At 51.6% G+C, this 27,655-nt stretch overlaps 1 protein-coding gene across 3 annotated transcripts; it reads right to left on the minus strand.

Moving 5' to 3' along the window:
* Positions 1-476: 476 nt before the first annotated feature.
* Positions 477-26,698, minus strand: SUPT5H (SPT5 homolog, DSIF elongation factor subunit). Of its 3 annotated transcripts, none has more exons than XM_043598931.1 (30): positions 26,564-26,698; positions 26,230-26,307; positions 21,114-21,279; positions 17,578-17,643; positions 17,023-17,034; positions 16,462-16,531; positions 16,276-16,344; positions 16,112-16,177; positions 15,835-15,865; positions 15,421-15,489; positions 11,810-12,061; positions 10,586-10,675; positions 10,408-10,478; positions 8,802-8,907; positions 8,493-8,586; positions 8,265-8,401; positions 7,700-7,855; positions 7,449-7,595; positions 6,472-6,618; positions 6,259-6,384; positions 5,325-5,409; positions 4,865-4,984; positions 4,680-4,782; positions 4,470-4,597; positions 4,264-4,369; positions 3,439-3,597; positions 3,153-3,321; positions 2,837-3,040; positions 983-1,078; positions 477-909 (listed from the first exon to the last, which is right to left on the minus strand). In XM_043598931.1, exons 2-30 carry the CDS (start codon positions 26,302-26,304, stop codon positions 766-768), a joined length of 3,264 nt encoding a protein of 1,087 aa, XP_043454866.1. In that variant the 5' UTR covers positions 26,305-26,307; positions 26,564-26,698; the 3' UTR covers positions 477-765. The 3 variants fall into 3 exon arrangements, with proteins under 3 accessions (XP_043454866.1, XP_043454867.1, XP_043454868.1); XM_043598932.1 differs by having other exon boundaries at positions 26,571-26,665; XM_043598933.1 differs by lacking the exon at positions 17,023-17,034.
* Between the last annotated feature and the right edge of the window lie 957 nt (positions 26,699-27,655).

Below are 27,655 nucleotides of genomic sequence, written 5' to 3' on the forward strand. Positions count from 1 at the left end.
TTTGAACGTGGGTAACATTTTAGAATACATTTCATAACACATTTATTACAAAAAGGACGTATCAAATGAAGGTGAAGGAAGGTCAAGGTACCAAGCCCCCTTCTCTCTCTCCCTCTCCACCCCCAAGCCACCAGACAAGCCACAGCAATTCTGGGGTCATTGCTCTGTGGGCTCAAGAGAAAGGACCATCAGCAGCTGTATCCCGCACCACAGGAGGAATTGAGGTTTTCCAGGCGGTTTACAGATTTTCACTTAACATAACTCGAGCAACAGTACAACGTGACTAATCACGTGGCAGGCTCTGTTCTAATAATCTCGTGTCTTCTCATACATTCATCCCGAGGACCCTCCGTCTGGAATAGACAGCATCATTTTCCAGATGGGGAATTGGAGGCTTAGGTATCATCCAGTTATTTGCCCAGGAAGTAGGTGGGGTCTGCAAATGACCCCAGCTTAGAAAACACAGACACACACACTTTTGACCAAACAGCTTTTTATTGAAAGACCTTAACACAAAAGCAAGCTGGGGAAGGGAGGGTACAAGAAGGTGGGGACCCTCCCCCAGACTCTACTCTGATTCCCATGAACATCAGGGAGGGAAATAGGAACCCAGAAAGGAAAATAAAGGAAATCCTGAACAATCAGATTAGCCCTGGTCCAGGCCCCAAACCTGGCCCAGACCTGTCAGAGCCAAGGGCCAGAGGAGGAAAGAGGACACTCTCCATCTGCCAGATAATCTGCCAAAGTCTACCCGCCCTGCGTTCCTTAGGCCTCCAGGAGCTTCCCCAGGAAGCGGAGGTTGAGGATCTTGAGCTGCTCATCAAGATCCATGCGGACGATGCCATCCTCACCATCGATGCTCAACAGGACGCCTGTGGCTTCCCGATCCTCACCCAGGATCACCTTCACCTGGGAGGAGGGGCACAGGGTCAGGGTCTGTGTCAGCAGCCCAAGGCTCCCACGTCCCCTTGGCCCCCCTTACCTTGTTGTTCTTGGTGGGGGTGATGGGCTCCAGGTGCTCACTGGAGATGCTGACAACCTTCTCGCTGTCCTTCAGGTACACAGAGCACATGCCGCCCTGTGGGTAGGGACAGCCTGGTCAGCCTGGCCTGTTTCTGATATAGAACTGATGCCCACACTCAAGGACCATAGGCTCAGGGCTCATTCTAAAAAATCACCTTCCCAAGGTGACACAGGGGCAGGAAAGGCCAAAAGCTGGGCCTAGTTCCTGGGCCTGTGGTGTGTGGGGGCAGGGTGATCAGATCAGCATGGGAAACATTAGAATGAAGCCAACTTAGGCCAAAAGAGAGACCGCTGCTCAGACACCTGACCCTTCATGTCCCAAGTGGGCCTCATCATCTTTCTCACACTTGCTCCTCCTCCGAGGCTTGCCCAGATCTGAGGGATGGCCCCACAGCCCCCAGGCCCCGGCCAGAGCTCTGACCTCAGGTTGGCCAGCTCTTTCACTGAAACTCTCCATCTCTGAGGTGTGTTCACTGCCCTCCAGAGAGTCTCTGCCACCTCCCCCTCTCTCTTCCCTACAGCCTTATAGTGAAGCCTGACCTCCCCTAGGCTCCCAGCCCCCAGTCTCCCCACCTTAATCCATCCCTGCTAGAGCAACGTAGTGAATTAATCCCAAACCACAGACCTGATGCCACCACCGCCCTGCCCTGCCTGCTCAGATTCCTTAGGACACAGTCCAAGTTCCCTAGGCGGCCATGTGACCTGGCCCAGCCACTTCTCTTGCCTTGTCACTCACCTTCCCCCCTGGCTCTCTGTGTTCCAGCCACAATGAACATACTTCATCTCCCCAGATGTGCCAGCCTTTTCCTCACCCCCAGGCCTTTGCAAGTCCCCTCTTTCTGGAACACACTTAACCCTTTCCCCAACCATTTCTCTTGGCTTACTCCTATTCATTCTTCAGAACTTGGTGCAGATACCTCCTTCTCCAGGAAGCACCCCCCTGAACCCTCCTCCAAAGTTGAGTAAGATGCCTCCTCTAGGTTCCCAGAGCTCCTCTTGCCCTTGGGACTTCCTGTACCCCAGCTCTGGCCACTCAGGCTATTCCTGTCTGGGGACATGTCTGCCTCCTTCACTAGAATGTGAGATCTGTGAAGGCAGGGCCTGGAGCTGTTTTGGTCTCTGGTATTTTCAAGTAATGTTTACTAGAAGGCCAACAAGGTGCTGGTCCCTCATCTAGGGACTAGGGCTACTTAGGAAGGAAATACAGGCTTAGTAATCAAAGGATCACACCAGAATAAACTTTAAGCTTTTAGGCACCAGGTAGGTAACATGAAAAAAAGTTACATGGGCTTACAAGAGACAGATCTGAGACAGCTTAGGTGTTTCCCTGAAGGATGAATAGCAGTTTACTAGACAAAGGATGGAAGGAAGAGAATCCTAGAAAAAGGAAAGCGATGAGCAAAGGTCCAGAGGCTGGAGGGAACTTGGTGACCGTGAAGAACAGAGAGGCTGGTAATGCTGGAGCAGGGGGAGCACTAAGGGTAGTGGTGCCCGGCACTAAGTTGAAGCCTGGCACAGAGGAGCGCTCAGTCCATGTCACTGAACTGATCTCAGAGGAGTATATTAAAATGTAACCAGCTCCTGGGTACCAGTCACTGCTCCAGGCCAGGGGCCCCAGCCATGCACAGGACAGGCAGAAACCCCCGCCTTGTGGAGCCTACAGGCCACACCTTCTGTACCTGCTTTTCCGGGTACACACAGGCACTGGAAAATGTGGTTAGATGGTTAAAAAGAAAAAAAACCAGTAACAACAGAGACTGGGGACCCCAAAGGAGAGGATGCCTGCCCACCCACCAGCCTGGGCTCCACTTACCGTGACGCTGCGGATGACTCCTGTCTGCCCCACCACCTGTGTATCCAGGTAGGTGTCCCGCACCTTCACCTGGATGTCAGTGGTTACCCAGTCGCTAGAGTTCTGCTCAATTCCTGAGCCTGGTGTGTGCGGGTTATAGCCACCAGGGGAGGGGGCTCCAGGTGTCATCGGACTGTAGCCAACAGGACTCGGGCTGGGGCTGGCCTGTAAGTGAAAGAGAGTGTTGTTGGAAACACGTCATCAAGCTTGGCTGTCCCTATAGACCCAAGGCCCATTCTAGCCCACCGCCCTTAAGGGCATGCAAGCTCACCAATACCTGATAGGCCATGGGGGAGGGTGTGGGGTGGTAGCTGGCTGGAGAATGGGTGTTCTGGTAGCCCGCTGGGCTTGGCGCCACCTGGTGGTAGCTTTGGGGGCTGGGGCTGGGCTGGTAGGAGCCTTGAGGGGAGGGGGCGGCATAGGGGGAGAACTGGTCTGTGTTGTACCTGCAGAGTCAAAGACAGAAAGGAACACTTGCTGGGGATGATGGAGAAGAGGAGAAGGTAGTGGCAGTGGAGAAGGTCTGGGCAAGGGTTGATCAGGGCTGGCCACAGTGGACTCACATGGCTGGAGTCCCTGGCGTCTGTGGGTTGTACTGCGGGTTGACCTGTGGGGATGAGGGATCGGGATAGCCAGGTGTCTGGGGGTTGGGGGTGCCCCCATAGGCCTGTGGGGACGGGGTGGGCTCGTCGTCGAAAGCATACTCATATTCTTCCTCAGCCCTGTTGGACAGAGAAGTCTGTTAAGAACAACTCTGTGGTAATCACAACAACGTTAACAAATGCTTCCCGAGCTACACTGAACACCTCACAACAGCCCCATCAGAGACCTCCATTTCACAGTTGAGACTGGGAGGCAGAGATGAGGCTGCCTGCCCAAGGTCACACACTTGTCATATGACCTAGATCACAAAAATCTGTCTCTGAGCCCAGGTCTTTTCTTTCTTTTTTTTTTTTTTAAGTTTATCTTGAGAGAGCGTGCATGCGTGCACCGCTTCCCGCCCCCCCCCCCCCCCCACACACACACACACGGGAGCAGGGAGGGAAAGAGAGAGAATCCCAAGCAGGTTCCCCACTGAGCCTGACTCAGGGCTCAATTTCACAACTGTGAGATCATGACCTGAACTGAAATCAACTATCAGATGCCAAACTTGAGTCACCCAAGCGCCTCTCCAAGCCCAGGTCTTAACCACAGCCTACTACTATCGTGGGGACTGGAGAGACCATTCTATCGCCAGCCCAGCCCCACCTGCCCTTGGCACGTGACCAGCCTGGGGCTAGGAGCAGAGAATTCAGGGAGGGCCACACAGACCCCACTATCCCACAGACACCCAGCATAACCACCCATACATGCACTCAGGGAACCCTGTCCTCCACCCCAGTTCTCACCGTGATGGCGTGTTAGGGTTGTTGGGGTCCCAAGCACCACTCTGAGCAGGAGTGCGGCTGCCGTCATGCAAGGGTGTCTGGGAACCGTAATGCGGGGTACGGCTGCCTGAAATGGGAGAGTAGGAGAGGTGTGTCTGTCTGTCAGCTCTGTCCTATCTGCAGCTCCCCCACATCGCCCCTCATCCCTGTCCCCTGGGCACACTCACCATCCTGGAGAGGTGTCTGAGAGCCATACATGGGTGTGCGGGAGCCAGAGCCATACATGGGCGTCTGGGAGCCATACATGGGTGTCCGCCCATAGGTTGAGGTCATGCCACCTGGGCGCCGTGAGCCCCTGTGGACACAGAGAACTAGATGGGTGAGAAGGACCCTCTCACCACCGAACAACCCCCCTCCTGCCCCGGCCCAGCCCGTACACCGTAGTGAGCCGCTGACGGTCCACAGAGATGGTCTGGCAGGTGGAGTGCAGCTCCACGCGGGCCGTGGACTCCGTGGCATCCTTCACCACACCGATGTAGCCTGGTGAGGAGGCAGGAGGTCAGGCTGGGTAGGGTTCTCTACCATGCCCCTCCCCAGGCCTCCAAATGGCCTCAAAGCTCACCTTTGTAGGGCCCTTGGGAGATGCGCACAGTCTGGCCTATGAGTTCGTTGTCTCTCCGCCCTCGGCCCCTGCTCATGCCACCGCTGCCGCCACCGGGGCTGCCAAAGCCACCACGCTGACCTGGGGAGAAAGGAGAAGATCACCAGTCCCCAGGGCCATGCCCTCCCCTCACATGCTGCGTCCACAGACAGAGCAACCTCAAGCCCCTTCTTCACCTGCTTGACTCCCCCACACACCCACACTGGTTTAGAAGTTTCCTCTGGGTGGCCTGCACCAGAGCTCGGGCACAGCTGTGACCACTGCGGGCTGCCACCAGGAGCAGTGACAGGGGAGGGTCCTGGTCTTCATGGGCTCAGAGCCACATCAGGGCCAGGCCAGCCGAGCAGGCACTCAGGAAGTATGGGCTGAATAACCTCCCTCCTCCATCCCCCAGACACATCCCCGCCCAACTTCCCCTCACCTCCAGCGCTGGGGTGCATGGGGCTGCTGATCCGGGGACTCATAGGGGCAAAGCCACCCACTGTGAAGTTGGTCACATCTCGGGGCTAGGAAAGGGACGGGAAGTCAATCAGCAGGCAGGGCCTGGAGGACCGGCTCCTGGCCCCCATGCCACTGCCTGCCTCCATTTGGGAACAGTTCCTGCCTGAACTGGCCTAGCAGCTATCCCTCTCTCCTTCTGGTGACAATGCCTCCATTTCCCTTTGAGAAAACTGTCACCCCAACACCACTGTGGGCCTGTCAATCAAGAGGCCTGGTCCTCCCCTGGCCAGGACTTTATAACCCTGCATAGCTGGGAGAATTCATGACCCCCACCTTCAGGACCATAAGGAAATCACCTCCTGGTCCCAGCTACCCAGATCCCGGGCCCGATTTCCCTTCTGATACGTGGTTCTATACAGCTTTCCTACAAGTCCTAGGACCTCTGCGTCTGCTGTTCCCTTGAGCTAGTCACATAGCTCTGCGTTCCTTCATTCAGGTCTCTGCTCAAGTGTCACCTCAAGGAAACCTTTCCTTAACCTTCTCCATCTAAATCAGCAGCTCCCATTATTCTCTATTTCCCAGTCCTGTTTTACTTTTTTTCATAGTGCCTTTTTTCATAGTGTCACTTCACACCGTACTGTGTACGTACGTATTTATCTGTCTGTCTTCTAGCAGCTCTAGGACAGAAATTTGCATCTTGCTCGCTGTCGTATCTCCAGTGTCAGAGACCCAACAGGTGCACAATAAAACCAAGTGGATGAATGATTTGGTGAAAAGCTCTGAATGCCAAGAAACTCTGCCAAGGACCCGACACGGACATCTGCCATCCTAATCCTCCACGAGCCCACTGTTGTCGCTCCCAGGGCCAGGGAAGGCTGGGGAGCTGAGCCAGGGCGCCACCACACCCACCTCACCTTCGAGCCCCCTGCCAGGACGAGGTGGCGGGTCTTGCAGACAAACATGCCCCCATTCTCCACCAGTTTCTTGCAATGCAGGAAGGCGAAGCTGCGGAAGAGATGGCGAATTTCGCCCTCCCGGCCCTGGATGAGGAAAGGATGATCACTCTTGTGGCCATGCCGCACCCCAGCAATTTCAGGCGTGGCCGATGGGCAGGAGCTTATACTCACTGAGTGGGGGCCGTCAATGACCTTCACGATGTCTTTCACGTGGATGTTATTCTGTTCTGAGTCCAGGGCCACGGCAAAGCGGTTGTCCTTCTTCCGGGTCACAGCCTGGTGCCTGACAGTCACCACCTTCCCATACATGTTCAGTACCTATGGAGGGAGGGGAGGGATGCTGAGGGGGAGAGTAGAAAGGGGTGACGTGGAGCAGGACTTTCCTAAAGTGGGACGATCCTTCCTTGTGGGAGGTTGTCCCAAGCTCTGCAGAAGTCTAGACTCCCCGGCCCCGGGGCACGCAGTCTCAGGGCACCACCCTGTAGGCACTGGATCAAACAAAAATGTTCCCAATCATTCCAAAACACCCTTCAGGAGGAGACTCCATCCTGACTGAGGAACCTGAGGAATGGGTAGAGTAGGTATTAACATAATAGCTGATGTCTACCCATCACTCTGTGCCAGGCTCCATGCTAAATTCTTCACACAAGATTTCACTGAAGCCTCAAAACTTCCCTCTGAGATGAATGCTGTCATGATTCCCATTTTACACAAAGGGAATCTCAGGCCCAGAGAGGGCAAGTCACTAGCCCAGGGTCACACAGCATGGAATAACAGGGCCAAGATATAATTCCAGAGTCCAGGGTCCTAAGCATTAGGCTCTGACTCTCCCATCACCAGGTAGGGGTGAAGGCGAGGAGGGCACCCGCAGCACCCAGCCCCTGAATAAGCACCTGGATCTACATATTTGATCTCAGGGCTTCAATCACAATTATTAAAGTAGATGCTACCATTATCTCCATTTTAGAGGATACAAAATAGGCACAGAGAGGGTAAACAATAGGTCACTTGTCCAACACCACACAGCCAACCATGGCTCACAGAGCCAGACCTGCCACCCAGAGCAGTCTGGGTTCTTAGCCACCTCCCAGGATGAGGAGCTCGAGGGAGAGGAAGACCCCTACACGAAAGCCCCGCCACACACACACCTGGAAGGTCTCCCGCTCCAGCCGCACAATGACACCCACGGTCTGGGGGTCTAGCTGCACCAGCTCCCCCCATTCATGCTGGCCCCCCACATCCACACCCGATGCCGTCTCTGAGCAGAGCTGCAGGTCCCGGGGGAGCACCTTCAGCTGTGGGAAATGGAAAACAGGTGAAGCAGGGTCCTGGTGGCTCATCGGCCTGGGTCTCTGTTCTGGCGTGCTCCACCCCTCCTCCCCTCCCCCCCACCACCTACCTCATGCATGGTGAGGTCAGAGAACAGAATAACAAAGTTCTCCTCCACTCGCACAATGAGGCCTGTGTCACCCTCAAATCGGCCAGCAATCACCTTCACGTGGTCCCCCATCTTAAAGTACTTCCGAAGTTCCTGGGCCGGGAACTCCAACATGTCCTGGGGATTGGGTGTGGGGACACTGAGCAGGGGAAGGGAAGCCACCACAACCCACCTGCTTCCCCATCTCCAGAAGCCACTCATGTCCTCAGAAAAGACTTCTGCCAAAACCCACCCAGGCTCACACCACCCAACCACAGATTCTTTAGGCCACCTGCCCTGGAGACAGTTGACCTCAGACTCAAGGTATTAGTCAGGATACCCCTTTACTCCACACACACAAAGCCTGTCCCCAAGACGTAGAATGCCAGACTAGACACTCTTCCTCAGACTAGCTGGAGACAGCCTCACCCCAGACACATCATGGTAGCCTGGACAAACCCTCAGACAGACGTACACGCCCTTAAAGCAAACGAAAACCAGGCAGCCATCTTAGATTATCCACAGGTATGGGCAGTACGGCACCCACCTTGAGGTCCTCGTGCTTGGGCATGATGGTAATCTTGTTGCCATCCACGCTGAGGATCTTGCCCTGCAGGTTGATGAGCTCGCCCTCACACACCTCCACATTGTCCCCAGGCTGGAAGTTGTGTTCCCGCTCCTTCCCTACAGCGACAGATGCAGGGCTGACTTGGGAGCTGCCTGCCAAGAGCCATCCCCTCTTCTTTGGCCTGAGTTACTGACAGGGACCAAATACCTGTGCTCTCAGTCACCACCTCAAGGTCAATGCCCTCTGGCTGGTCCTCAAACTTCTCCAGCTCAGAGAGTGTGGGCTTCACACCCTCCGTGATCTGAGACAAGGAGAGAGGAGAAAGGTCAGCGTCACAGTCCAGCTGAACTGGCTGGAGAGGTAGACTGACTGCCCTGGGGATACTCGTGACTTGGAAGGCAATCCAGCACAGATCCAGATAACCCACCACTCTGGGGCCTGGACTGAAGGAGGGAGAGAAAGCTTGGCCTCCCTGCTCCCCACCGTCATAAGCAAGAGGCCCTCCAGGACCCTCACCACAGCAGACATGGCAAAGCTCTTGAACAGAAAGCCCTTCCGGCTGTAACGGTTCCCCTCGAAGATGAGGAAGTCACCATCAGAGGCAACATCGCCGCCCAGGGACCTGGGATTTTGGGGGAAAGAGAAGATTAGATGGGGGATGAAGAAGAGAGTCTCAGTGAATCTCAGGGTCCTCTGCTGGTGAGGGGGGAAGAGGATCACAGGACGACTGACCCGTCCCGTTCCGCCGCGCCCTGCTGGCCGAGCAACCCATCCCAAGCTGAAAGGCTCCTCCCTGCACTCTGCTGCTCTCTCCCCTGCTTTATTGTTCGCCACAGCCCACATCACCCTCTGAAAATGAGCCACCGTTTGATCCGTCTCCCTGACCAATGGCAACTCCCAAAGAGCAGTTTTTCACTCACTGCTATGTCCCCTAGAGCAGCGAGCATCTCGCACCCCGGAGGCGCTCGGTGAACACTAGCTGGACAAAGTATTGAACCATGCCAAACCTTCACATGCACGGAGCCACCTGGCCTGGCCACACACCTCCACAACTCCTCCCCAAAGCCTAGGACATCACTAATGTGACCTATGTTTCCTAGCGAAGTGAGGGAGTGAGGCTCGCATAGGGCACATCTCCCAGGGAGAGTGGTCTGAGTCAGGACTCAAATGTGGGGGGTGGTGGGACTCCCAAACCCGTGCCTTAACTCTACTGGCCCTGCCTGTGGGGCAGGAGGACACTCTGTCCCTGCCCACGCTTCTAGAGAGAGGAGGGAAAGCCCACCCCACTCCCAAAAAGGGAGCACAGGGGAGCAGGCTGAGCTCCCCCTGCCACTCACTCAATCCTCTTCTCACTCAAGTGCTGAGTTTGGTGGAGGCCCAAACGAGCTCTACAGGCCGGGTCAGGGCACTCAGTAAAAGGAGGTCCCGTCAAGTGGACAGCAGTGGGAGAAGCGGGTCCAATCTAGGCATGCGAAGTATTAGCCAAGTCCTGGGATGCAGCTCAAAAGGAGTTCTGTAATCCCCCTTTAACAGAACTGAAAACAGGCTGGCGGCTCACAGTGGGTTCCAGAACAGGACCAGTGGCAAAGGGTCACTGCACCTCTTGTTTCTTCCCCTCCTCTCCTGCCTTTCCCATCAGGAGCCCTCTGGCTAGCCCTGAAATGCTGGGGTCACTGGGCAGAGCTCCAGAGCTCCCTCCAGCTGGGGAGGGCGAGGGACACATCCTAATGGGAAGGGCTCTGTACTCCCACCTCAGGTGCCCAGGCGCCAGAAAATCAGTGAAAGAGACCTTGTAAGGCCTGACATGTCGAAAACTCCCATTTCAGCGTGTGATACCACTAATCACACTTACTAGGAGTCAAGTGCTATTCTGGGTCCACACACTTATTAAGTCATTTGATTCTCCCTACAGTCCCAGCAGACAGGTGTTGTTCTTTACAGCCCAGGAAACAGAGGTCCAGGGATGTTAAGTAACTTGGCTGAGGCACTGCTGGCAGGCTAACTACTCATAAAGTAGACCATGGATGGGTCGGGGGACCCACTCCTATGGGGGGAACCTGCAGAAGGCACTCTACATCACAGCTGTGGGGACCCAGCCCAGCCAGTCCCCAAGGACATGCACCTGATCTTCTCAGCATCAAACAGCCTCTGTGGAGGTCGCTTAAACTTCTTCCTTTTGGCAAACCAGTCTTTCTGTGGAGGAAAGGTGGCACGGGTGGGAAGGGTGAAGGAGGAGGGCCCAGCCACCCGCAAGGATCAGGCATCCGCCCACCCGTGAGCAACGGCATGCCCCCTCGTACCAAGCTCATACGGGCCTTGATGCGGTCATAGTCGATGCGTGGGATCATCTTCAAGGAGATGGTGTTTTGGCTGGGCTCCACATAATCCACCTGAGGAGATGGGGGTGGTCAGGAGGGCCCTGGCCCTCCCTCTCTAACCCCAGACACAGGAAGGGCATGGAGATGGCAGGGACAGGGGGTGATGGGAAAGAAATCACACTGATGACAATCCCCCAAGTTCTGTCCTGTTTCCCCTCAACCCCGAAGCAGACTGTCCATCTCTCCTCGGATGTCTAAAAGGCCCCTCAAACCTAGTGCAACCACAACTAACCTTAGTCACCCCCCCCCCACACCTGCTCCCTGCCAGCCTTCTCCCACTCCATCATTCCTTCTGGTCTGGCACACGAACTGGCAATTGTTCTGGACTCCCTCCCTACTCTTCCGCTCATCTCCGGTGTGTTAGCAACTCCCATGGGCTCTGCCTTCTAAACCCCTCGTCCCCCCTCTGACCTCTTCCCCCTCCTCTCTCCTACAACCCTGGGCAACCCAGGACTATGGTGGCACAGTCCCCTCGCTGGTCTCTGTAGCCCCATCCGGTCCAGTCTGGGGTTTGGCAGCCAGGTCCTTCTTTGTTGTGGGGGGCTGTCCCCTACACTGTAGGGTGCTAGCAGCATCCCCGGCCTCTATCCACTAGATGCTAGAGCAACTCTCCCCTCAGTTGACAGAACCAAGAAAAGGGACCACACTGTCCCTGCTTGAGAACGAGGAGTCTATCCTTGATGAAGCTCCCAGAGTAATCCTATTAAAATCCACATTACACCGTGTCCCTCCACCTCACTCCGGAAGAAGCCAAAGCCTTACGACAGGCCACAGGTGCAGTCCCCTCCCTGAGCCCACTCCCGGCCACTCTCACCCTCACACACTCTGCTTCAGCCAGGGCAGCCCTGTTCACATGCTGTTCCTTCCGCTGCAACACTCTTCCCCAAGATTTCCACAAAGCCCCCTTGCTCACCGCCTTCAGATCTTTACTCAGTGTGTTTTGAACTCTCACAGGAGATGGTCGTCCATTCCCCTGGATGTGTGCTCCCAACAAAATCTAGGCTCTGCATCACCTAATCTGCCCTCTGCACTAGGAAAGGGCTGGGAATGACAAAAGGAAAAGGGAGGAGGACAGAACAGGGGAGCAGGGGCGTGAACACAGGCCCTGGCCCCTCAGCCACCCTGCCATATCCCCACCCCCGGCACCTGGGCGATGTCGTCCTTATAGATGCCCCTCTTGAGGCGGACCCAGGACTTTGGCTTCAGGTTGGCCACCTCCTTTACGACTTTGAGCACATCTGTCATTTCCTTGATGGGCACCATCTGCTGGTTCCAGTAGCCAAGCCGCAGGTTGCCCACGCCCTCGATGGCCTGCTTCACGTGCGTCTGCTTATAGGCCTCCACGTAGATGTAGCCCTTCACGTGCTCTGGTGCCACCACTGACTTAATCTGCAGGGGCTGTGGGGCCACGCCAGCAGAGGGAAACAGTGAGACGCGACTGCTACTAATGTTGATGGCCGCCACTACAGTGCTCTCTCTTCTAGGAATTCATCCCACAGTGTGTGCAACGACCCCAGGGATAAGGATGTCCACTGCAGGGTTATTGATTACAGCAAAAAAACAAGACGGCAAATTTTTAAATGCCCCCAAAAGGGATTTGTTGTGTCACAAATGTTCTGTGAAATATAGTGTACCGCTTAAAAAGGAATGAATCTCTGTGTAGTGACACAGACAGGTAGCCAACACACACTATGTGTAAAAAGCAACAAGAGGGCGCCTGGGTGGCGCAGTCGGTGAAGCGTCCGACTTCGGCCAGGTCACGATCTCGTGGTCCGTGAGTTCGAGCCCCGCGTCGGGCTCTGGGCTGATGGCTCAGAGCCTGGAGCCTGTTTCCGATTCTGTGTCTCCCTCTCTCTCTGCCCCTCCCCCGTTCATGCTCTGTCTCTCTCTGTCCCAAAAATAAACAAACGTTGAAAAAAAAAATTAAAAAAAAAAAAAAAGCAACAAGAGTGAAGAGAAATGGAACAATTACACTAAAAGCAAACAGAACGCGCTATAAGACAAAACCTGTCACTGGAGACAAACAAGGGCATCCTAGAATGCTAAAAGGGTCAATCATTCAAGATGTCAGAATTACAGACATATATGAATGTAACAACAGGACCTCAAGGTACACGAGGCAAAACCCGACAGAAGAAACTAGAAAAGGAAAGAAAACTACACACAAAACAAGCAGAAGGAAAGAAATAATAAAGATCAGAATGGAAACAAGTAAAAGAGGGAGAATAGAGAAGTCCATCAAAACAAAAGCTCGTTCTTTGCAAAGATTAACAAATTTGACAAACCTATAGCCAGACTGACCCAGAAAAAGACAAAAGACTCAAGTTGCTAAAGACTCAAAAAGAAAGGACATTGCTACCAATCTTACAGGGTTACAAAACAATACTACAAATAAGTGCGCACCGACAGATAAGATCACCTCAAAGAAATGAACGTTTCCCGTAGAAAAACAGAAACTACCAAAACTGACTCAAAAAGAAATACAACATCTGAATAGAACTACAAGAAGATATTGAATTAGTGATGGAAAAATACCCGCCACCCCCCCCACACAGTGTCAGGACTGGACAGTCTCACTGGTGAATTCTACCCAACATCTTACACCCAGCACGGAGCCCAACATGGGCCTTGAACTCACAACGCTGATATCAAGACCTGAGTTGATGCTTAACCGACTGAACCACCCAGGCACCTCACTATCCAACATTTTAATAACACTGATCCTTCACAAACTCTTTTTAGAAGAGGAGGTAACATTTTCCATCTCATTCTGTAGATCCAGTATTAACCTGACACTAAAAAGACATCTTTAAGAAACTACAGTTCAATATTGCTTATGAACACAGATGTAAGTACAGTATCTCCAATTAAATAGTTGAACTGGATCCAGCAACATATCAGAAGGATCATACACCATGACCTTGAATTTTATGTTATGTGAGTTATATCTCAGTTAAAAAAAAAAAAACTACTCATTTGTTTCAGCATTGCCTGTGATACCAAAAAATGGAAACAATCTTATATTTAGTGGGCATGGAAAGAAAATTAAGATCTTGGCAAAAAGCTCACTGCAGAATAACACATGTACGGCGTAACACCATTTTGTTTTAAAAACAGGGCAAAGTTTTCAACGTGCAGACGATGATCTGGAAAGACATAAACCAACAAGAATTCCTTCTGAAAACTGGGACTTAGGGACGGAGATTTGGGCTTCTACAATACACATGTACTGTTCTGGTCATTAAAAATAATAATCAGTCATAACTCAAGTGATCACCAGAATTTTGCCCAGGACACATGACTGAGGTCTGAGTACACTTGAAATGATCTGCAAATCCAACTGTCCACTTGGGCCCACTGACATACACCCACTGCTTCAGCAGGTACAAGCAATGTACTCAGCCTGACACGGACTATATTAAGTAAGAACATTACCGGCTAGCACAGAGTTAGCCGTAGCCCCATGTTTCATGAATTTTGAGCATACCCTTCACTGGGTTTGCCCTTGTTCCAAAACTGACAATTATGCCTCTGACAATAACTATATTTACTGAACACAAGCTGCAGGCCAGGTCCCAGATGAAAGCTGGACATGTCCAAAGCTACTTAATCCTAGCAATGCTGAGGAGCAAGCAAGGCACCCAGAAAGGGGAAGCAGCCTGAACAAGGTCAGAGAGGTAGGAAGCAGCAGGGACAAGATTCAAACTCCAGCTGTCTAAAGAAATATCTGTGAACTTAATGTTTATTTTTAAGAGAGACAAACGGGGAGGAGGATCAGAGAGAGGAGACACAGAATCGGAAGCAGGCTCCAGGCTCTGAGCTGTCAGCACAGAGCCTGACGTGGGGCTCAATCTCACGAAATGTGAGATCATGACCTGAGCAGAAGTCAGCCGCTTAACCCACTGAGCCTACCCAGGTGCCCCAAGAAAGATCTGTGAACTTAAAGCAGCACCTTCATGCTTTGTGTGCTGTGAGTGAGCCCTGAAGGGACAGGACCAGCCCTGGCATAGTCACTGCTGTATCCTCAGCATCTCCCAGTGCAGACACCTGACCACGGGAAGAGTTCAGCAGATGGGTGAAAACTGCACAGAAGAGGGAAGGAAGGAATTCTCCCCCTGACAGGCCTGTCCCCTGACACACTCAGCCACACTATCCTATCCCAGGACTCCTCCCAAACAGTAAAAAGGGGACAGCTGCCCAACAGGGCTGGTGAACAGGCAAAACTCACTCAGGCAGAAAAGGTTCAGGAAGCTAAAGGCTGGGGTGCCTGGGTGGCTCAGTCGGTTAAGCGTCCGACTTCCACTCAGGTCATGATCACATGGTCTGTGAGTTCAAGCCCTGCTTCAGGCTCTGTGCTGACAGCTCAGAGCCTGGAGCCTGCTTCAGATTCTATGTCTCTTTCTCTCTCTGGGCCCCTCCCCCACTTCCCCTCCCCCCCCCCCATAAACATTATAAAAAAAAAAAAAAAAAAAAGATGTTTAAAACAAACAAAAAAGGAAGCTAAAGGCTGACTTCTGGAGGGCTACAGGGGGCTGCTGAACCCTGTCAGGAATGCAGAAAGAACGAAGACAATACCTCTGTCAGGCACAGAAGAATGCTTCAATCCAGGGAGTGGTTGTTTTCTAGCTAAAGCAGCTCACGTAACGGACAATGCTGTTGACCGTAAGGAGCACCTGGTACCCTTGAACCTATACTGTCCCTCCCTCTGGGCTTTTGCTCTGTATCTCATTTCCCAGGTGCCTGCCTATCTGACTTACCGTGTCTGTGAACTGGTAGGCAATGAACTTGCGCATCAAGGAAATGGCCGTGGCCCGTTCCTCCCCAATCTGGAAGAGAGACAGACTTCAGATGGAGATGACAAGGTGAAGGACAGATAAGGGGACAGAAGACAACAGCAATGCAGAGTAATCAGGCAAGAAAGATAAAATGGAAGAGAGAGAGGAACAAAAAAGATGGACAGATACAGAGAAAGAGGAATGGATGGTAAGAAAGACAAAGGTGGGAGACAGTGAATTAAGTGACGGAGGAGTGAGGAGGGGCCAGGGGCCGGGGGATGAAGAAGCAGAGACAGGACTAAGAGACTGATATGCCAAGGAGACCCAGGACAGAAAGCTGGGAGCTCTCCTTGACAAGGTCATTTCCCCCATTCCCCTGCATCCTGGAGCACACACCTTACATTTGACAGTCCACAGATTTGGATCCCTAGATAGGAGAAGAAAAGGAAACCCTTCAGGGAAACGGCCTCATCACGAAAGACCCGAATCCCCACACCCATCTTTCTTGCTCTCCCTCCACACCCTCTCCTCCTCCATCCCTCCTTCCAGAAGCAGAAGAGGGCAAGCGCCAACATGCCACCTGTTCCCACTATCCACCACTCTGTGTCTGCATAGGCACATCACCCCAATACAAGATTCCCCCATCTCAGCCCGTCCATCCCAACCCCCTTACTTGACTCCCGGAAGCAGCTGCTGCTGAGTGATGTCATCAGAGAGCTCATCAGATCCTCCATACACCCTGGAGAGAGGACAGCAATTGGGAAGGAGGGGTGATGCTCTGTCAGAAGCCTGACCCTTCCCGAGAAGGGACCACCTGCCCCCACCCCATGCCCTTACGTCTCTCCCACAGACGACTTGGCATATTTCTTCATGTAGTACTCGCCCAGTTCTTCCTCTCGCTGGTCCCTGGGGTGTGAAGGGGAAAGTAAACATGAATGAAAGGAGGGTGGGCTGACTTGCTCCCAAGTCCCCCCCTGGAAGCCAGTCTCACCCTCTCACCCACCCCTACCCCCCGCTGCTTACCTCCAGAGGTTTTGTAGGCGGCGAGCCCCAGAACGGTCTTCATCCAGGACGACATTATCGATGTTGGAGGCTGCGAAAAAATGAGCAGATGGGGTAAGTAAGGGGAGGTGAAGGGCAAGGGCGTGGAGGAAGTGATGGGGGCTGAGAGGGCCGGAGCTGGGCCCTGGGGCAGGAGATACCTCACTGAGGAACCCCCAACCCTCACCCTCTACTCTGTCCTGCTCAGCATCTTGCTTCTCATGAAGAAGACTTGGGGACAGGGTCCAACAGGTGGGGACATCCAGCCGTTCCCCATCTCACAGCCGTTAAGTATGCCTTGAACTCCACCCCCCACCACTTATCCCTGCTGCCACAACGCTCACACGCATACATAAACACACACACTTCCCCAGGCCGACGGCTGGATACCTGGCCTCAGAACCCCCTGAACTCTGGACCCTGTATGAGTCAGAGCCCCCAGGGCCAGACAGGGGTCAGGGGTGGAAGGAGGGTACTGTGGGCAGGAAGGAGATGTCAGGATATGGGAGGAAGGTCGGGAAATCACAGTTTTCAGATTCTTACCTTCAATCTCTTCTACTTGGAGGAAGAGGAGGTGGTGGTGGTGGTGGTGGTGGTGGTGGTGGTGGTGGGCGAGGGCAGACAAAGTATGAGCCAAATTATAGCAGCGAAATCAACCAATGGGTTGGGGGAAGGGGAAGGGAGGGACACAGGAAGGTTGAAAATCAAAAGTAAAGGCCAGGCACCAGGTGGTTGGGGGAGAAGCCGAAATGTATGAGGCGCACAAAACGGAAAATAACAGGGAAGTGGGGGCACTGGCCCAGGAAGTGGGGGGTTATCTTGGGACAGAGCCCACCCACCCTACAACCCCCATAAGGGATTCACGGGGGCCCTGGGACCCCAGAGTCCTCTTCCCACAACACCCACCACCCACAACCCCCACCCCCCAACTCATGGGCCTAAAAGGAAAAGGGTACAGAGCTGGTCTCTCTGGCAACGACAGAAAGAAGCGAGGTGAGGAGGGTGGGAGTTGGGGTGGTGCAGGGCATGGGGGTTGGGGATGGGCTCTCAAGACCCAAGACCCCAAAGTGGGCTTGCAGAGGTGGGGCCCACACACACCTTTCTCTAAAATGTCCTCTGCTCCGTCCTCCCACTGGTCCTCATCCTCATACTCATCGTCCACATCTGCAACAAGAAAGCCACGTGGTCAGGGAGGCAGCTGCAGCAAAGGTGACTTCACGACAGTGGTTCCCAGGAAACATCTCTGGGGGGACAGGCACTACGAATATCCACCCTGCAGATCAGGACTCAGGGCTAGACAGGTGAGGCTCTCACCTGCTGCCCTGGAGCTGCTCCAAGCCGCAGGATCGAGTCTCCGTTGCAGCTTCGCTGCCACCTGGCTCTAAAAGCCATCCCTCCCCTAACCCCATCCAGGAGCCGATTTCAAAAATCAGATCAGGGGCGCCTGGCTGGCTCAGTGAGTAGAACACGTAACTCCTGATCTTGGAGTCATGAGTTCAATTCCCATGCTGGGCGTAAAAATAAAAAATAAACTTAAAAAAAAAAAATCAGATGGGGTGCTGGGTGGCTCAGTCGGTTAAGCATCCAACTCTTGATTTTGGCTTAGGTCATGATCTCACAGTTCGTGGGTTCGAGCCCCGTGTCAGGCTCTATGCTGGGATTTTTCTCTCCCTCTCTTTGCCCTTCCCTCGTACTCACTCGCACACGTTCACACACTCTCTCTCTCAAAAGAAAAAAAATCAGATCAAATTAAGCAAGCAGAAAAGTTCCCTCCAAACTACCAAAACCAATATATAGTTTAAAAAAATTTTTTTAACATTTATTTATTTTTGAGAGAGACACACACAGTATGAGCGGGGAAGGGGCAGAGAGAGAGGGAGACACAGAATCCAAAGCAGGCTCCAGGCCCTGAGCTGTCAGCACAGAGCCGGATGTGGGGCCCCAACTCGTGAACAGCGAGATCACGAACTAAGCTGAAGTCGGACGCTCAACCAACCGAGACAGCCAGAGCCCCATTAAAGACACAATTCGTGATCTGTTGGTTTTGTTTATTGTTCCCTTCGGTTTATAACACTATTGCTTACCGAGTGTACTGTATGCCCTGCTCTGTTGTGAATTCTTGCCACAGATTCCTCATTAATCCTCCTGGTGACCCTGAAGGAGGTAACACCACCGTTCTGATTTACAGTGAGGGCTCTGAGGCCCAGAGAGGTGACTTCACTGGCCCAGACTCTCAGCTAGTACCTGAGAAACAATCTGACTTCGGGGTCCATGCATCTAATCTCTTCACTACATTACATATCCTCTTTTGTATGCAGCCAATGTTACACTAAAAACTGAAAAGTGGTATCTGTACGTGATGAAAAACGCAAAGTGTTCAGAGGATGTATGGGTACAGGTAAGTCTCCCTCCCATTTCTAACCCTAGCTCAGTCCCCTTTACCAAAGGCAACTCTATGACCAGTTTCTTGTCTAGAAAAAACCTGTACTTAAAGAAGAAATGCATATAACACCCCCATTACCTGCCCCATTTTTTTTTCCCAATGCAACTTTTTAGCACACTGTTCTGTACTTTCCACTTTTTCTAAGCAATGATACTACCTTGGAACTCTTTCATAGCAGCACATGCTTCATTTACTATTATCCGACTATCTGCCTCATAACTCATTTTACCAGGCTATTACCATCAACAGACATTTAGATCACCGAACACTTACAACTGCAAACAGGACTGCAGCAACTATCTTTGGCCTCATATCTTTATGCACCTATTCGAGTTTAACTGTCAGATGAACTCCTAAAAAAGAACTGCTGGATCAAAGGGTCCCTGCATGTTAAATATCAATGGGCCCTGCCACATAGCCTTCCCACAGGCAGTGCCCAATGACACCCCAGAAAACACATGGCTGTCCCGAGCAGTCCACGTCCAGGTCACACGGCATGTTATCCATTCTCTTGATCTGGGCACTTCTGCTACCTAAGATCTTTTCTCTAAGAAAGGACTCGCTTCCCTCAGCTGTTAGGAAAAGGCCCAAAGCTCTCCAAGAACAGGAGTGTTCTGAGCATTTCCTGCCCCTCTGCTCCCTGGTTTTCCCTCAGGTAAGAGGATCCTAAGAAAGGGAGGATGGCATTCCAAGTAGCTCTCCCTTACATGCACGTGGGGAACAGGCACTGTTGAGTATGGCTGGAGGGAGTATCTGGTATGATCTTTTCAGAGACCAGTATTCGGCCACAGACATCAAAAGGCTTTCAAATCACATACATTCCCTTTGCCCAGTAATATGACCCATACAGATTTGCCACATAAAAAATCTTCAGGGCCCATGTCAGATAAAATACCACATCTTCGGGGCACCTGGGTGGCTCAGTTGGTTAAGCGTCCAACTTTGGCTCAGGTCATGATCTCACGGTTCATGAGTTTGAGCCCCACGTCAGGCTCTGTGCTGACAGCTCAGAGCCCACTTTGGATCCTCTGTCCCCCTCTCTCTGCCCCTCCCCCACTCATCCTTCTTTCTCTCTCTCCCTCAAAATAAAAAAACTTAAAAATATTACATCTTCATTTTCACTAACCTCTAACTGGAAGTATTTACATCAATTACGAACAATGGAAACAAATCACGGCAATGTTAGTGAACTCTGATATTTTCATGGCACGTTATACAGCTGAAGATATCTCAAAATATCATTTGCACTCATTGCTACTTCAAAATTAGATTCTTATCAGACCCTCCGCTAAATCTTATTTCAGCGCATTCCTAACGAAACACACATGTTCTTTGAGTATTTAGGTACCGTATGTCAGTATAATTGTTCTCTCTGGAATCCTATGTATTTTTTCCTTGAGCATTTCAGAACACAATTCTAAGAAGGGGCCCACAGACTTCACCAGACACCAAAGAAGCCACAGCACAAAAAAGGTTAAGAACCCCTGGTCTAGGCAATACCTTGTGTCTGAGTCTAAACACGTATGAGAGTGTTCCCAGCAGTGCTGCTTGTAATAATGAAAAACGCAAACTCCAACGTCCAACAAGAGATTGGTTACATAAAACAGATTATGGAAAAAATACTATGCAGCCATTGGGAAACAAACGGGTATTTCAAGGATGAGGACGATGACAGCATGAGCACTTAAGTGCCATACGTTGCTCAGGAAACTTTCTTTGAGAAACCAAACAGCAACTCACCCAGGGTCACATGGAGAAGAGAGCAGAGCCAGGCCACAAGGGACCCAGGCCTGTTGGCCTCCACCACCCTGTCTTGCCTACATCGAGGTCGTCTCAGCTTCCCACGAGAAGCACAGACTTCAGTTTTTTAAAGAATAATACTGTGACTGTTTTAAAAGGATTGATGTTTGGGGAATATATAAAGAAATATTTGGGGGTAAAATCATATATTTGGGATTTGCCACATCATCCAATAGTGGGCAGGAATGAAGAGGAAGAAGCAAAACGATCGGTACTAAGGTGTTAAGTGTTGACACGAGGTGACGGGACATGGAGGCTCCACACACTATCCTACTACCGTGTGTGTTCGACATTTACCAAAAGAAAAACCTTTTGGAAAAACTCATTCAAGAAATAGAACCGAAGGTACAAGTCCGGCCAACGCTCAGCACCTGCCAGCCCTGTGACATACCAGCCTCGTCCAGAATGAAGCCGCCATGGCGGGGTTTCTTGGGAGGCCTGTCATCATCTTCCTCTTCCTCTTCCTCATCATATTCTTCCTCCTCTTCCTCCTCCTCTTCTTCCTCGGGCTCTTCCTCCTTCTCGCTGCCTGCTACACTCCGCCGCTCTTCTTCTACCTGCAGGGTTACAAAAGGTTGGGGCACCAGGGTTCGGTACCGCAAAATCCAGCTACCAAGCTCCCCAACCCCAAATCTGACCTTAATTCTGGCTGGCTAGTCATAAGCCCCTCTGCTCTGCATACCCTCCCTTCCACCCCAGCCTCTCTGGGAGCCATCCTACCTCAGTGATAGCACTGCCACCCCGTCAACCAATACCTGGGAGCTGACCCAGACTCCCTGCTCCACTAGACCTCCTTGCTAGCCTCCACCTGGCCCGTAAATGTTTTAGCTCCATGAGGTCGGTCCTTGGCCCTCGTCTCTTTCCACTCTACAACTCCCCAGGCCGCCTCATCCACTCCCTCAGCTGGTGGGCATCTCCGTGACTATGATTCCTAGATCTCCGGTTCCAGTCTACACTGCTCCCCAAGGTCATCGCCTGCCTCTTGTTGCTAATTCCGAGGACAATCTTCAGTTGTTACCTACGAGACACTTCACACCACTGCCTACTCCCTCCCTAAAGAAATGCTCTTCCCTTGGTATCTGTCACATCACATTCTCCCAGCTTTTCTCCAACTTCTCTGGCTGGCCCTCTGCAGGCCCCTCTTCCTCTCTCACCCCTCAAGTGCTGGCTTCAGTCCGCAGGGTTCAGCCAGGGGCCCGCTCTGCTTCTCCCTGCATACACTCTCCCACGGGGCCACTTTACCTTCCAGTCCCAGTTCCTGTCTCTGCAGGTGATACCTCATCTGTCTCCAGCTCCCCACTTTCTTCCAGAACTAGAGGCCCCCCATATGTCAGCAGCCTCCACAGATGCCTCCCTTAGATGTCTTCTGAACCCTTCACACCCACCGTGTCCCACACTGATCTCAACGTCTTCCCCTAGACCTGTGCTGGCTCCCTCTAGCTCTCATCAGGCACCAAACTCTTGACATTTCTGCTTTTGGAACATTGTCCCTCCAAGCTGTCCCTTCTCCCCCATCCCTACAGCCCCAGCCTAGGCCAGATCACTGCCCTCTAAAACCTAGCCCCTTGCCCAGCCTCCTTTCTGGTCTCTTGGCCTCCAAACCAGTCACAAAAGGAATGACCCAGACAAAACAGTGTTCCCCAAACTTCAATCTTTTCCGCACTAACTACATGTCTTCTTGCCCAGTTCACATCAGTTCAACCTGTTTATCTGGTATTTTAAATTCACTCATGTTTTACGTTGAAAAAAATTAAAAAAAAAAAAAAAAAAAGGGGGGGGCGCCTGGGTGGCGCAGTCGGCTAAGCCTCCGACTTCGGCCAGGTCACGGTCTCGCAGTCCGTGAGTTCGAGGCCCGCATCGGGCTCTGGGCCGATGGCTCAGAGCCTGGAGCCTGTTTCCGATTCTGTGTCTCCCTCTCTCTCTGCCCCTCCCCCGTTCATGCTCTGTCTCTCTCTGTCCCAAAAATAAATAAACGTTGAAAAAATTAAAAAAAAATAAATTCACTCATGTTTTTATTTAGCTTAACAAAGAAACTTTTCCAAACTTTGCAATATTTCAGAAACAAAAACATTTTTAAAGTTAGCTTGTTACAAGTAAAAAGTAACCATAAAGATAAAAGCAAAACAGGGGCGCCTGGGTGGCTCAGTTGGTTAAGCGTCTGACTTCGGCTCAGGTCATGATCGCACAGTTCACAAGTTTGAGCCCCGTGTCGGGCTCTGTGCTGACAGCTCAGAGCCTGGAGCCTGCTTCGGATTCTGTGTCTCCCTCTCTCTCTGCCCCTCCCCACCTCTCAAAAATAAATAAAAACATTAAAAAATTATGATCTAAAATATGAAACTGATCATTTGGTCCCCTGCTTAAAACAGGGCCAGGGTTCTCCACTGCCCCCAGGTAAAGAACCAGCTGCTTAACAGCTTAGACTAGAAGCACACACTCTGCTACTGCCTCTCCTTCTTATCCTGCCTCTTCGGGCTCCCCCTCCCAAGTGCTAGGTCCCAGCCACACTGAACCACTCGTTCCATGCTCTCTCAGTGCTAGTATCATCTGTGCTGGTCCTCTGCCAAAAAAAAAAAAAAAAACAAACAAACGTTCTTTTGCCTCTCACTCATACTTCAATCAAAATACTCCCCCTTCTAGGAAGTCATGCCTACCCCCTACCCCAGCAAAGTCAGGCACATCCTCTGAGCTTCCTCCATCACAGCCCCGACCACTGTGAGCTCTCTCAGGCTATCTCAGGCATTGCTGGGTCCCCAACGTTACCCAGTTCAGGGATGGAAACGGAAGACAACTTAAACATTTGTTTAGTACATACTCCTGACTCATCCACAATGTCCCGCCTTTTAACAACTCAAACGACTCTGAGTAGCCTGATTTCAAGGAACCCTGTCTTCATTCCCCTGGCTCAGTCCCAGCAAAGCCTTCTTTCCAAACCTGGCTCCCTGATCCCTGAGGAAAAGAGCTCCCATTACTATTTGTGTTATCTTGGGGCCGGAACGTGCTCTTACACTGTCTGTCCTCAGCATCCCCTGAAGTAACCGCTGGTTTATAAAACTATCTCCCCTCCAGGACAGAGAGCTCCATGAAGGAGCCTGTGATCCCAGCCTGACAGGAACACTTGCTGAATGAATGAATGAATGAATGGCCAGGTTACTGTGGCTGAGAATGGGGAAACCGCTGATTCCCCCAACAGTGGCTCATCATCTGCCATCCCAACCTTCTATCCACAGGACCTGGTCCTTCAAGGACCATGCTAACCTTTGGCTATCCAAAAAGCCTATCCAGTCCTATCTCTAGCTGGCCTCTCACTGCCCTCCTGCCTCATCTAGTGACGGGAGACAAGTGAGCAGGTGAGTCAAGAGCCTGGTGTGGTGTTGGGGAAGTGAGATTTGCACAGAGCAAACCAGACGTCTCAGCCAGGAAAAGGACCCAGGGATCCTGGCCTCATTACCACCAGGCTTTAACTACAAGCAAAGTGCCTTGAAGCCATGAGTCAGGGAGACCAAGAACCCAGTACTGCTGCTCGAAGCAAAAACCCTTCCTAGCATCCTCCCACTTGCCTCACCCCCACCATGGCTTCCTGACTCTTCCAACTCTTCACTGGAAGCTGAGGACTGCCCACAGGGCACAAGGATTGACAATCAAATGCCTACCGAGGGCAAGCAGAGAACAAAAATAAATGGGGCAGCTCAAAGGAAACCCACGGCACTCTCCATCTACCTGATGTTTCCTAGGACACAAGTAAAGGAAAACTTCCTTTTACCTAAATCTTCTGCCACCAGGCAGGCATCATGATAAATGGCAACTGATATATCCCAGGAATTGGAGAAAATTCCCCCATTTTAAAGCAGGCTGCCACCTCTTGAGCAAAGAGCTGCTTGCTGGCTCCTCTAATTTTCCCAGAAAAGCAGAAAAATCATGACTTTTACATGAAATCGCCCTTGCAAGTGTTGGCAACTACCTTTAAAAAAACTGATCTATGTTTCTGTAGGTTAAAGGAGACATCTATAATCATCCAGTCATCTCTGTTAGTTTGTAACTGTTGCCTACTAAGTGTAAACTCCCTGAAAGCAAAAATTTGCCTTGTTCTATTCTCTCCAACACCTAGGAAGAACCTGGAACAAAGTTGTAGATGCTCAAACATTCATTTGCTCAATAAATAAGTTAGAAATAAACAGACAAGGAAAATAGCTAAAAGGAGACTATTTAAAGTCAGTTATGTCCCAGGAAATGTTTATTTGATTCCTGAAACAGTGATCCTTTTAAAGCATCAGATCACATCCCTTCTTTGCTCAAAACCTCAAGGCTCTGTCACACTCAATCAGGACAAATTCCTCACCAGAGGCTTCAAGATCCTATATGATCTGGCTCCCGTCACTTTCTTGTGGCGCTCACTCTGATCCAGCCAAACTTGACTCCTTGTTACTTTTTGAACACGCAGACATGCTCCCAACTTGGCACTTGCTGTTCCCCCCTTACTGGAACACTTTTCTTCCACACATGACTCACTTTCTCACCTCCAACACGTCTTTTTTCAAATATCACTCTCTCAAGCTCACCCTATTTATTTTTTTTATTTTATTTTTTATTTTTTCTAACGTTTATTTATTTTTGAGACAGAGAGAGACAGAGCATGAACAGGGGAGGGTCAGAGAGAGGGAGACACAGAATCCGAAACAGGCTCCAAGCTCTGAGCTGTCAGCACAGAGCCTGATGCGGGGCTCGAACTCACGGACCGCGAGATCATGACCTGAGCCGAAGTCGGCCACTTAACCGACTGAGCCACCCAGGCGCCCCAGGCTCACCCTATTTAAAACTGACCCAAGGCTCCCTATTCCCCTTCCCTGCTCTTCTCCAAAGTACTTTCTGCTTTACTAAATGATACACACATCAGTCACGTTTGTTTATGTTCACAGGGGCAAAGACTTTCAAAATGTTTTACTAGTGCAGCCCAAGGGCAAAAAAGTGTGCCTAGTACACAGTAGGCACTAAAAATATATTTCTGAAATGACCGTGCATACTCCAAAATAAAAGCTAACAGTGGGTGCTTCCTACATGCCAGGTCCTTTAAACACATCACCTGTGAGGCTCCTGGTTTGCTCAGTCGGTTAAGCCTCTGATTTCAGCGCATGTCATGATCCGATGGTTCATGAGTTTGAGCCCCGCGTCAGGCTCTGTGCTGACAGCCCGGAGCTGCGCCTGCTTCAGATTGTGTATCTCCCTCTTTCTGCCCCTCCCTAGCTCATGCTCGCTCTCTCTCTTAAAAATGAATAAACATTTAAAAAATTAAACACATCACATGTTATTTCACTGTATTTGGAGCATTCCTGGCCTCTCGCACCTGTCCTTCTGCTTGACTTAGGCTTACCTACTTCTCTGTCACTACCAACAATCTGGAGGCTCCCAGAGGCCAGAGCTCGTTCTGATACCCTCCGAGCTCCCACAGCGGCCTTTCTGTCCCGGTCCTGTCCCCAGGCTCAATGCCTCCCCACAACGTCCCAGCCACACACCTCGGCCTCCTCGCCGTCACTGCTGCGCTCGCTGTCCTCCTCCTCGGAGAAGTTGCTGTCCTCACTGTCCGACATCTTCTGCTCTTGCAGGAAAAGACGGCCTCAGTGCGTCCCCCCAACAGCAGCCCCACCCCTGCCTCGGTTTCCCCGCCGGTTCCCGGAGAGAAAAAAAAAATCCCTCAGCGCACTTCCGGCAGCCTGGTTCTGGCAAGGGTGAACCCGAAAGGCTACCCCTTAAGCTATCTGCTACACCTTCCGTGTCCCGGAATCCGGTCTCTAAAGCCTCCCTATGCCCCGGCGACCCCCGGTCCTGCCACCACGGCGTCCTACCCACCCCTCACCGCTCCGGTTCCACCTCAACCTTCGGTACCAGCAGCTGTTCACACGACGCCTGGCTGGGACTGATGTGCCCTCTCGCGAGAACCTACGCGTCGACCTCGCTTAACGCGAGATTTCCGGGGCTAGTCCCCCGGCGACGCACTTCCAGGACGCCATCTTGAAAGTGGCAGATCCGGCTCAATATAGAGCATGGAGTCGACATCTTGGGAGGGTCAAAGAGGAAGGATGGTTACTCCCCTTCTGGACGGCACTTCCAACCGGGAATTCGTGTTTGAATTTAATAGTGTGGTGTGCCAAGCCGTGAAGAGGCAGGGAATGACCAAATAACAATGAGTTAGCAAATAAATCAGACTTTATCTCCTACCTCCAAAACATTCCTCGGAGGTAAGTAAGTACGCCCATTTTGCTGACAATGAAACTGAAGCTCAGAAAATAAACTGGACAGGGGCAGACCTAAGACTCCTTCCCCCAAGTTTGAGTGACTCTTAAAACTCTTGTTTTCCTTTACAAATCCCGAAGTTTAAATCAATGTGAATTTTCATATTAGTAATTATTTGTCAGATGACAAAGAGGACCAGGCATGATGAGATAAGGAAAAGAAAAATTCACTCGATGAAGAGGGAAAAAATGAGAAACTTTTTAAAAAAGTGTTTTTATTTTTGACAGAGAGAGCGCGCGCGCGCGCGAGCGAGCATGAGTCGGGGAGGGAGAGGGAGACACAAAATGTGAAGCAGGCTCCAGGCTCTGAGCTGTCAGCACAGAGCCGGATGCAGGGCTCGAACTCACCGACCAGGAGATCATGACCTGAGCCAAAGTTGGACGCACAACCGACTGAGCCACCCAGGCACCGAGTCCCCCCCCCCCCCCAATCAGAAACTTTTAAAACACATTGCTAAAATTTCTTGCATAAGCATTGAGACACCTGGATTCAGTTTACAGAAATTTAATATGCACCTGGTTACAGAGTAAGATGGTGTGGTCAGGCCAACAGTGGGCTCACAAGACACTATCAGGGAATGAATACACCACAGGTGTGTCTGTGTGAGCACACACTCCTTGATCCAACAATCTCAGCCTGAACCCAAGA

The sequence above is a fragment of the Prionailurus bengalensis genome, chromosome E2 (assembly GCF_016509475.1).
Source record: "Prionailurus bengalensis isolate Pbe53 chromosome E2, Fcat_Pben_1.1_paternal_pri, whole genome shotgun sequence".
In the NCBI taxonomy this organism is placed as follows: domain Eukaryota; kingdom Metazoa; phylum Chordata; class Mammalia; order Carnivora; family Felidae; genus Prionailurus; species Prionailurus bengalensis.

Bases quoted from the DNA above. Each gene is read 5' to 3' on its own strand.
- SUPT5H (XM_043598931.1), bottom strand. From the start codon at position 26,304: ATGTCGGACAGTGAGGACAGCAACTTCTCCGAGGAGGAGGACAGCGAG. The intron at 16,178-16,275 runs GTAAGGGCATGG...TCCTCTCTCCAG, and splicing joins AAGTCGTCTGTGGGAGAGAC to GGTGTATGGAGGATCTGATG. The intron at 3,322-3,438 runs GTGAGTCCACTG...TTGACTCTGCAG, and splicing joins ACGCCAGGGACTCCAGCCAT to GTACAACACAGACCAGTTCT.